The following is a 12,288-nucleotide window of genomic DNA, read 5'->3' as shown; positions in this document are numbered from 1 at the left end:
CAACTGCGTGGAAAAAAGAGTTATAGTGAGACTACTGAGAGCTTGCTCATCATTTAATGGTGGGGGTATGGGAATTGCATGCTAACTGAAGGGAACGCTCTCAGTAGCTCCAGTATAAGTCGAGTGTGTGTATTATAGTCCAGGGGACTCAGTGTGAGTGTGTGTGTGATATAGTCAAAGGTAGTTGACATTAGGTAATAAAGTTTATAAGATTTAAAAAGGTAATAAGGTTTATAAAATAAAGGTTTAAATAAATATTGTCGAGGTCGAATAAATGAAGGTTAAAATTGTTAATTGTGAAATAAATTAATTAATTGTAAATTATCCTTCCTCTTCCTTCTCTTACAAAACAATTTTACACCGACCCTGATGATCTAAGATCCGGCTCTGGGAGGCCGTTATTACTTCCAGTGGCGCCCTTTGTAAGGACGACCAGAGTAGCAGCTTAGCCCTGTTATAGACCAGTGCTCAACCAATGGTTCAGCAAAGGCTTGACTAAGGCTTGCGCCAAGGCTCGGAACTCTGGCATGACGACCGGCCAATGCCTGGTCCGAGCCTTGTCCAATGGTCCCTTCCTACCAGGGTAGCCGGATGTACCTATGTATAGTTCTATACGAACCATACAAGACCATCCATGTTCTATAAATAGCTATGTAAGCCCCCCTATGATTAGTTTTTCACGCTACATATACTCAAATACACGCTCACGCTTGTACACATACAGATACTGACCCATATACACAGCTTTTATTGTGAATATAATTTTAAATCCGAATTTTCATTATGTACGTAATTTTAATTCTCGCATTTTCATTATGTTCATAATTTTAATTCTCGCATTTTCATTATGTACATTATTTTAATTCTCGCATTTTCGTTATGTACATAATTTTAATTCCAAATTTGTATTATGTACATAATTTTAATTCCAAATTTTTATTATGTACATAAATTTAATTCTACCATTTTCATTATGTACATAATTTTAATTCTACCATTTTCATTATGTGAATAATTTTAATTCTACCATTTTCATTATGTACATAATTTTTATTCTACCATTTTCATTATGTACATAATTTTTATTCCGAATTTCCATTATGTACATAATTTCAATTCCGCATTTCCATTATGTACATAATTTTAATTCTCGCATTTTCATTATGTACATAATTTTAATTCTGAATTTTTATTATGTACATAATTTTAATTCTCGCATTTCCATTATGTACATAATTCTAATTCTCGCATTTTCATTATGTACATAAATTTAATTCTGAATTTCCATTATGTACATAATTTTAATTCAGTATGCCTGAATATCTAAAAAATTAATATATTATTAGCTCTCATAACTCAAAATGTTCCAATTATTTTTATAGGATAGTATAGTTTAAATTCAACATATTTTTAGTATGAAGATCATAATTTTAATAGAACTCATTACAATTATGTCAGTACATAATAATATATAATGATTAAAATTATCTAAACACATAATGATAATGTAATTCATTTTTATTATGTGCCACCATAATTTTAAATAATCAAAAATATTAATGTCAGAACATAATTATAAATAACCAGATTATTATTATGTCAGGAGATAATAATTATTTTTAATAAAAATTATGCATGATAATAAAATTAATGTGTCGCATTTTAATTATGCCTCGATTAAAATTGTTTCAATTTTTTTATGACAATTTATTTTTTCTCTAATTTATTTGTTAACATTAAATAGTAAAACGGCGTGCCATACATGTGCGTGATGGTAATATATGATAATAAATTTGTACACAGAAAAATCAGATGGATCAATGAAACTAATTTTTTTTGCATTTGCTGTTATGCTATTCACCGAAGCCAAAGGTTTTTAGGTACCATTTGTTATTTAAACTGGTAAACCAAGACTTGTTACTTGAGTATTGGCTGAATCTTGGCCCAAGACTGGCAAAACGAGACTTGTCACTTGAGTATCGGCTGAATCTTGGCCCAAGACTGGCAATACAAGGCTTATTACTTGAGTAGTGGCTGTATCTTGGCCCAAGACTGGCGAACCGAGGCTCGTCACTCAAACGTTGGTCGGATCTTGGACCAACCTTTGGAGGCCGAGCCTAGGTAGCCCAGTATTGTGCCAAGACCGGACCCGTTGTCAATATTTTTTTTCCTACAAGGGAAAGAGTAGTTGAAAAATTGAACTCATATCTGATAATTTATTACAGTTTCGTATAGTAGTAAAGCGCTGCGACTTTGAAACTGTAAAAATTACACCCGGGAAAAAATGTTTTTATAAAATTTTATAAAATAATGTAAAATTTTATACAATTTTATAAAATTTTGTAAAATTTTATAAGATTTTACAGCAAAACTTTATAAAAATTCATACAATTTTATAAAATTTTATAAAATCTTATAAAATTCAAGAAAATTTTATAAAGTAAGCTCTGAGTAAGGAACATAATAGATGAATGTAATTTTATAAAATTGTATGACATTTTATGAAATTGTATAAAATAGAAGAAAATTTTGTAAAGTTTTACGCAATTGTATAAAATTATATAAAATTTTATACAATTTTATAAGACTGTACAGCGAAATTTTATAGAATTTAATTTTAATAATAATAGTAGTAGAATTAATAATAATAATAATAGAAAAATTATAGAATATAATTTTATATAATTTTATCAAATTTCATAGAATTTTATAAAATTTTATATAATTGTATGAAATTTTATAAGATTTTATAAAATTGTATAAACTTTTATACAATTTCATAAAATTATATAAATTTTTATACAATCTTATACAATTTTATAAAGTAAGATCTTAGTGAGGGAAGTAATAATTAAATGAAATTTGATATAATTGTATGAAATTTTATAAAGTTTTATACGATTTCATAAAATTATATAAAATTTTATACAATTTCATCAAGTAATTCCTTAGAAGGGAAGTAATATTTAGATGAAATTTTAAAAATTTTATAATGTTTTATACAATTTCATAAAATTATAAACACACAAAAAAAAATTCTCGACTGAAGGTAAATATTCTTGATTCAAGAAAATTTTTTTGGAGACCTAAATTTTCTCAGATAAAGTAGAAATCTTCTCCAACCAAGACGAATTCTCTTGGCTCAAGAAAATCTTGACTTGGTTCCCGAAAACGTTTGTCTTCAAAAATATTTTCTTGACTCAAGATATCTGTTTTTTCTGTGTAAAATTTTATAAAATCTTATACAAATTTATACAATTTTATAAAGTAACATCTCAAAAGGGGAGTAATAATTAGATAAAATATTATACAATTATATGAAATTATATAAAATAATATAAAATTATATAATATTTCATAAAACTAGAGAATTTGATGTCACTATTGCATCTAGTGTGGGGTAGCATTTTGTGAAATTTGATAAAATTTCACACAATTTTATAAAGTTTATTACAAATAATTATAAAAATTGTTAGAAATTCAAAGTATAAAGACAAAATTTTCAATGGCCATAAAAAAAAAATTTCATTTTTGCGGGCAAAATATGGTGATAAACAAATATGAACCCGAGTAAAAACAGAATTCCGCCGCACCACCGCCACAACACCGCTGCACGGCTTTTTAAGCGCCGCACCACCGCTGCACTACAACCGTGACATTTCCGATTATTTTATAAATGCCGCACCACCGCCGTGACAACTAAAGAATTTATCTATTCGCTGCACTACCGCCGCACCACCGCCGTGACGACTAAAGATTTATCTATTCGCTAAAAACGGAAAAGTCCGAAAGTGACGGAAATTTGACGAAAAATTCAACGAAACTTTGTACAGTTAGCTTTTGCTCAAGCAAACTGTGCTATTAGGGAAAAAGTCCGACGTTGATGTATATATTTGACGTTAACTTTAAAGGGAACTGTCGTTAAACAACTGCAGCTCCTTGTTTTATAAAAATTGATTAATCAGATTATGATTTTTAGCAGTACCAAATTACTATAGTTGTTAACAAACAATTTTATTGTTTCTACAAAATAATACTATAAACAATATAGGCTCACTTGTCTTAAATTATAACTCGATTTCTAATAGTGTAGATTAAAATCATTCTCAATCAACACGACAAAAAAAAATCGGTCTATAAGTTGACCCTGCGGGCCAGCCCTGAAACTTCCCGCTGTTTTCGAGCTCAACGAGCTCGAAAACACTATTGTGAATACATTTTCAAGCTCTTCGAGCTCGCAAATACTTTTGTATGTCATTGTTTTGTAAAAAACCATTTTTTAGCATTTCTTTCTCCCACGATATCTCGCGAACGAATTAACCGATTTTGATGGTTGAGGCGGCAATCGACGCGTTTTGTCAAGTTCTAAAGCTGATCAAATTTTGGATTCGATTTATCGAGTCGTTTTTGTGATATTTCAGGAAAAATAAAAAAAATTTTTTTTTTTAATTCTTTCGACAACGGTTTCTCTTGAACGAATGAACCGATTTTGATGGTTGAGGTGGCATTCGACGCGGCTTATAAAGCTCTAGAGCCCAGTCCATTTTGGAATCAATCTATCGAGCACATTAAAAGTTATCAAAAAAAAACATTTTTCAAAAAACTTTATTTTTGGAATATCTCTGAACGAGCCCTACCGATCAAGCTCAATTTTCTCTCGGCTTCAAGATATTGTCAATCCGCGTCGAATGACACCTTAAAGTTCAAAATCGGTTCATCCGTTCAAAAGATACAGGTATTTACATACGTACGTACGTACGTACGTACGTACATACATACATACATACACTCGGACATCATCGTGAAATTAGTCAGAATAGCTCCCTCGGACCTCAAAACGTCGACATCTGATGGAAATTCGATTTTCGTAAATCGGACCGAAACCAATAACTTCCCGAATTTTTGAAAATTTACAATTTTCTTAGCGGGAAGTTAAAAAGACAAATCCTACCAAAAACAGATTCTCTGTATAAAATCGCGCCAAGTACACGTTTAAAATTTTTTACAATTAAGACAAGATTCTTTTTACAAAAAAATGAATCAAATCGAAAAAATACCAAGTACCTAATATAATTCGAAATCATGAAAAACATTTTCATAGAATTGAACAAAAAATTGAAAAAAAAAAATTTCAATGTACTTGGTGTGCCTATAAACTGGAAAAAAAGAATATCATTCAATTTAATTGGAAAATAATTTACATGCGAAATCAATTCTAAAAATTTTGCTTGAATAAATTTAGTAACGCACACCAAGTACATTGAATTTTTTTTTTTCAATTTTTTGTTCAATTCTATGAAAATGTTTTCCATGATTTCGAATTATATTAGGTACTTGGTATTTTTTCGATTTGATTCATTTTTTTGTAAAAAGAATCTTGTCTTAATTGTAAAAAATTTTAAACGTGTACTTGGCGCGATTTTTTACAGAGAATCTGTTTTTGGTAGGATTTAGGATACTTTGGTCTTAATTAGAAAGTTTAGAATTTATCCTACCTAATGATAATGAATAGTTTGTATAGGTTCTTTAAAGACGTTAAATTTCGGTTTTTTAGAGTCCATAGGACCTAATAAGAGTATATAGTATGAAAAATACTTATTTAAGTCCACTTAAGAATCTCAAGTACTAAAATAGGAGCATTTAAGTATATTGAGTACTTAAAGAGAAGTTAAATTTCGACTCGGGATCTTTTTGTTCTTCATCATTTCAACAGTCGTAAAATGAATACATGAACAAAATATGTATTGCAGTATGTCCCTGGCTGTCCCATTTGTTTATGTCGACCCTTTTAGCGAACAAAAGCTTTAACACAATCAGCAAAGCTCGATGGAATTTTTTCTCTTCTTTGTCAACATCGATCCCACTATCAATTAATTTTATCGCCAGCTCATTGCTTTGGTTACTAAAGGCTGTGCAAAAAAAATGTTTCAACGAAGCTGAAGAAACGAAAAGTGTCAAATTTAATTCGGTTGTGACGCTTTATTATTTTTAGGTAGAGAGCGATGTTGTTCGGCTACCTAGTTACGTTTCCAATAGGAAGCTTATTGACTTTATAAAATATTTTGTGAGTAAGTTAAAAAATCGTTATGGGCAATTCGAAATTATTGAGGAAATCCTGGGTCAGGGCATTGAGACTATAGTGCTACATGTGCGCTAACAGAAACAATTGGAAAATATTCAAACGATATTTTCGATTGTTATAGAAGGGAATCGAAACCAAACAGTGCAAGAAGATGAAGATGTCAACCAGCGAAACGTTCAATGATCTTTGATAACCCATCAAAATTGTCAACCACTCGACGAAATTTTTAGTATCTTACGCTGAAAGTTTCAAAGAGTTTCTTCAGTTATTGACGAGTAAAATGCTGCATTTTTTTTTCCAACGAGCCATAAATTCACCTATTAATCCGCTCACAGTAGGTAGCGGTAGTAAACTGACTGAGACATACAATAAGCTAAGATCCGCTTTTGAAGGACAAGTTCCAACGAGTATCGACCATCATCCAGAAGAGATTCACTTTTGTGAGAATTTATTTGCTAAATCTGTGCTGCAGCAGGGAGAAAATCTGATATCTACTAAGCCTGAGATGGCTTTTGGTTTAGCTGCAGTTACCGTAGCTTTGTGCAACGATTTTCCGGACTTGAATGAGCTTCTTTTGGCACAGTCACGGATCAGCTGCCCTTATCTATGCCCAGTTCTGTTAGACCAATCTGAAGGAGAAAGTCTTAAGGATTACAAGAGATCTTTGGGATATAAATATGTAGATGGAGTCATTGAAAAGGAGGAATTTTATCAAAACAGAATGTCGGGGATTATCAAGTTATATGCGGCCATTATCGTTGCAAGATTGAAGCGTAACGAAAATCGCCGCCATCCACATGGTCTGGAGAATGCTTGGCGCTTGTTAAATGTCTTAATGAATTTCAAGCTTGTTCCAGAACATGTGGATCCCATAGCAACGGTGATCCACGGCATTCTCCAAGTTTGTGGCTCGTCGATGTTTGAGGATAAGCCATCCCAGCTAAAAATTTTAATTGATAACATTAATGAAAATTATTTTCCAGAGCTGAAGAAGAACGGTGCAAGTCCAGGTCCAATTGGTAGACTGGGATTGATTATCGACCTTTTCTACAAGCAAGGCTGTTTTCCGGAGCCTGAAGGACAGCTGCCAATTGAGTTCTGGTGATTATTGATAAAGTTGAGTTTTTTTTCAATTATTGAATTTTTCTTTGCATGTTACTTTTGAAATTTATATGGTTATTCAATGCATGGGGATGGGTATTTAATATTTTGCATGTTAGTAATAAAATGACAACGGCCGGCTTGACCTTTAAAAATATTCTTCCTAAGGTTGTCTCAAACTAATATTCATCCGATAAAGAAATATTTTTGTTGGCAACCGACCGGATCAACGATCTGAAAAATTACAATTAATCACATGACTTACAAAGTTCTGTAGAAATAGTCTGCAGCAAATCTTAACAAGATACTTGTTATGACAATATTAGGTGAAAGTTGTAAAGTTGTTTAAGATATCGGGTTTTTTTTTTTTTTTTCCATTGCTCATTGTTCAAATTCAGTACCTGTATAGAAAACCCAGAGGTCCTTATTAAAATTCAAAGTTATTCAATTAATCAAAATTCTCGCTCATTGAAGTTAAACCTTACATTAATTGAGTACCACTAAATTCATTATACTAATTCTGAGCACACGAAGTTCCATCGTATGCTTCAAACACTAATTATTTTTTTTAAGTATTTTAAGTGAAAATTTTGTAATATTTCAATGTTAGCTTTATTCTGACAAATGGCAACTGAAAAATGCTGCCATTGTTTATATCATTCTATATTATCTTTTTGAAGACTTTACATACACTTATCCAAAAAATTAAAGGAACAAGAAAATTTTATAATGTTTTTTAGTGATTTTTGGAAGGCTGTATTTTCGTGAAAAATGCTCGTATCGAAAAATGAAAAAAGCAAAATGGAGCTTGAAATCTCTAGTTTTCAGATCTTCCAGCAAAATAATTTTTTGAGCCATGGTTTTTGCGGAATCATAAGAAATAAGTCGAGACAAAATTTTTCTAAATTTTTTGGCTTTGTTTTTTACCTAAAGGTCTACGAAGCTGGGTAAATTTTTTAGGAAATATATTCAGCTTCAATTTGCTTTTTTTTTCTCTCTGTACGACAATTTGCTGCTGAGATATCAGCCTTCAAATGAAAAAAGATCTTTTTGTCTTCGATTACCGATATCTCAGCAACTAATGGTCGCACAGTAATTTAAAGGGTAGTTTGAAAAACTTGCACAAATTTCTTCCATGCTCCATTTTCGATTTTTTTGAAAAAAATTTTTTTTTTATCATTAATATCAATTTGAAAAACACACAAAAAATGGCCATTTTCTGGTTTCTAAGTCAACTCGTCGCTACTTTGCAAATATTAATGGAAAGGTTCATGTTGCCAGGTAATTTTACAGCTTAATGTACCCCTAAAAACCCTAGAATTTTTAGATTGATTCATTGAACCGTTTGTCGGGGCCGAGTGCTCAAAATTTTACAAAACAATTGCAGGAATAAGTTTTGTTCCTTAAGTTGTGGACATTACCAAAATGAAAAAATCAATTTTTTCGGATTTTCATCATTTTTGTGTTAGTTATTCAGCAAATGTAAAGAGGAAAAAAAAAATTTGCAAAAATTGTGATAAAACAAGAATTTTTTACTTTTTTTCTTTACGTTTTAATCAGGGGTTTTTTTTTTTTTTCGTTTTTTGGAAAATTTTTTTTTTTTCTCTTTACCTTACATTGACAGAATAACTAACACAAAAATTAAAGAAAATCCGAAAAAATTAAGTTTTTCATTTTGGTAATGATTATACACTTATCCAAAAAATTAAAGGAACAAGAAAATTTTATAAATTTTTTAGTGATTTTTGGAAGGCCGTATTTTGGTGAAAAATGATCGCATCGAAAAAACAAAAAAAGCAAATTGAAGCTTGAAATCTCTAGTTTGAAGATCTTCCAGCAAAATATTTTTTTGAGCCACGGTTTTTACGGAATCATAAGAAAAAAGTCGAGACAAAATTTTTCTAAATTTTTTAGTTTTGTTTTTTAGGTCTACGGGGCCGGGAAAAATTTTTTCAAAAAAACGAATTCATAGCTCGTTTAGGAAATTTATTCAGCCACAATTTGCTTTTTTTTGTTTCTCTGTACGACAATTTGCTGCTGAGATATCAGCCTTTAAATGAAAAAGGAGCCTTTTGTCTTTGATTATTGATATCTCAGCAAGTAATGGTCACACAGTAATTTAAAGGGCAGTTTAATAAACTTGAATAAATTCCCTACAAGCTACATTTTCGATTTTTTCAAAAAAAAATTTTTTTTCATCCTTGATATCCATTTGAAAAACCCACAAAAAATGACCATTTTCTGGTTTTTTAGTCAACTCATCGCTACTCTGCAAATATTGATAAAAAAAATAATGTTGCCAGGTAATTTTATAGCTAAATGTACCCCCAAAAACCCTGGAAATTTTCAGATTGATCCATTGAACCGTTTGTCCGGTCCGATTGCTCAAAGTTTTGCAAAACAATTAAAGGAACAAGTTTTGTTCCTTAAATTGTGTAATCATTACCAAAATGAAAAAATTAATTTTTTTCGGATTTTCTTTCATTTTTGCGTTAGTTATTCAGTAAATGTAAGGTCAAGAGGAAAAAAAAAATTTTTTTTCCGAAAAACGAAAAAAAAAAATAACCCCCCGAATGAAACGTAAAAAAAAAAAATGTAAAAAAATTCTTGTTTGGTCTCGTTTTTTGGAAATTTTTTTTTTTCCTCTTGACCCTACATTTACTGAATAACTAACGCAAAAATGAAAGAAAATCCGAAAAAAATTAATTTTTTCATTTTGGTAATGATTACACAATTTAAGGAACAAAACTTGTTCCTTTAATTGTTTTGCAAAACTTTGAGCAATCGGACCAGACAAACGGTTCAATGGATCAATCTGAAAATTTCCAGGGTTTTTAGGGGTTCACTAAGCTGTAAAATTACCGGGCAACATTATTTTTTTTATCAATATTTGCTGAGTAGCGATGAGTTGACTAAAAAACCAGAAAATGGTCATTTTTTGTGGGTTTTTCAAATGGATATCAAGGATGAAAAAAAATTTTTTTTTGAAAAAATCGAAAGTGTAGCTTGTAGGGAATTTATTCAAGTTTATTAAACTGCCCTTTAAATTACTGTGTGACCATTACTTGCTGAGATATCAATAATCAAAGACAAAAGGCTCCTTTTTCATTTAAAGGCTGATATCTCAGCAGCAAATTGTCGTACAGAGAAACAAAAAAAAGCAAATTGTGGCTGAATAAATTTCCTAAACGAGCTATGAATTCGTTTTTTTGAAAAAATTTTTCCCGGCCCCGTAGACCTAAAAAACAAAACTAAAAAATTTAGAAAAATTTTGTCTCGACTTTTTTCTTATGATTCCGTAAAAACCGTGGCTCAAAAAAATATTTTGCTGGAAGATCTTCAAACTAGAGATTTCAAGCTTCAATTTGCTTTTTTTGTTTTTTCGATGCGATCATTTTTCACCAAAATACGGCCTTCCAAAAATCACTAAAAAATTTATAAAATTTTCTTGTTCCTTTAATTTTTTGGATAAGTGTACAAATCCAGGAACAAAACTTGTTCCTTTAATTGTTTTGTAAAACTTTGAGCAATCGGCCCGGACAAACGGTTCAATGGATCAATCTGAAAATTTCCAGGGTAAAAGAGGGTACATTGAGCTGCAAAATTACCTGGCAACATTAACCTTTCCATCAATAATTGCAAAGTACACGGAAAGAAAATTATGGAAAATGTTCCCATAATTTTGTGAAATTTTTTCCTATACCATAGGAATGTTTCCCATAATTGTAGGAATAGATCCTATAATTATGGGAATGATACCCATAACGTTATAGGAATGGTTCCTCTAATTATAGGAATGGTCCCTATAATTTATAGGAATACTTTCTATAATATTATGGGAATCATTCCCATAATATATAGGAACTATTCCTATAAATTATAGGAACCATTCCCATAAATTATAGGAACAATTCCCATAACATTATAGGAATGATTCCTATAATAGTATGAGAACTATTCCTATAATATTATGGGAATAGTTCCCATACTATTATAGGAACCATTCCTATAATATTATGGGAATGGTTCCCATACTATCATGAAAAAATTAATTTAAAGAAAAGTGTGGTAATCACTTTTACACACACATACACAGAAATATTATCAAATATAAAAACAAAAACGCAAACATTGAAAAAAAATTTGTAATCGGCAAAAACATTGAAATTTTTAACAAAATTTTTTTTTTTTTTAATTTAGCGTCGAAGAAACTTCATTTGAATCTCTCCATATCATGAGGGAAATTTCTACACTATTTTGCAAAAAAAATTTTTATATTATGGGAATGGTTCCCATAACATTATGGGAAAAGTTCCCATAATATTATAGGAATAGTTTCCATACCATTATGGGAACAGTCCCCATACCATTATGGGAATGGTTCCCATAATAATATTGGAATGGTTCCCATAATATTATGGGATTGGTTCCCATATTGGTGTCCCGTGAAAAAATATTCTGATCAGACTATATCAGGCCTGATATGGAAATTGGCCATATCAGACTATATATGCTTTGATATAAGTATATCAGACTATATATCAGACCAAATTTATTTAAAAAAAATATGTAAAAAATAAATATCAATAAATTTTTATTGTGTATAAAAAAATCTATCGTGTTCAACTTTCATGACACATCTTTTCGAATACAATTTGAGGTAACTTGATATTTTTAACCTCTATATAGGCTTATCAAATTATATCAAGTCTGATCAGGATTTTTATTCACAGGTATATCAATTTATATATATATATATATATATATATTAGGGTGGCGCAAAAAAACCGACTATTTTTTTTTTCCATCTCGCATGAAAATTTGTTGGTTTACGATGTTTTAAGAAGCCTCTCCACAAATCAGCTCGATAAAAGATTTTAAAGAGGTCGCTCACGAATTTTGAAAATATCAAAAATGATCGAAATTCGGATTTTTATTAAAAAAATATTTTTTTTCTCGTGGCAGCAATAGTTTATGTTTGTAAAATCATGACTATGCTGAAAATTTCAGCCCAAAATTTAAATATTTAAACGGCGCTCAAGAATTTTGAATGTTTCCGAGCGCAGTCTCTTGGACGTTTTTGAGCGACCCTTAAATATTAATAA

General features: G+C 30.4%; 1 protein-coding gene across 1 annotated transcript; it reads left to right on the top strand.

The window, feature by feature from the left end:
* The first annotated feature begins 6,362 nt into the window (after positions 1-6,362).
* LOC130674219 (mRNA export factor GLE1-like) lies at positions 6,363-7,187 on the top strand. Its single transcript, XM_057479488.1, has one exon. It carries the CDS (start codon positions 6,363-6,365, stop codon positions 7,185-7,187), a length of 825 nt encoding a protein of 274 aa, XP_057335471.1.
* Positions 7,188-12,288: the final 5,101 nt, after the last annotated feature.

This window comes from Microplitis mediator, chromosome 9, assembly GCF_029852145.1.
Source record: "Microplitis mediator isolate UGA2020A chromosome 9, iyMicMedi2.1, whole genome shotgun sequence".
NCBI classification, from domain to species: Eukaryota; Metazoa; Arthropoda; class Insecta; order Hymenoptera; family Braconidae; genus Microplitis; species Microplitis mediator.
Note: the sequence above shows the minus strand (reverse complement) of the source record. Positions and strands in the feature narration are given on the sequence as shown.

Coding starts and splice junctions, on each gene's coding strand:
- LOC130674219 (XM_057479488.1), top strand. CDS start 6,363: ATGCTGCATTTTTTTTTCCAACGAGCCATAAATTCACCTATTAATCCG.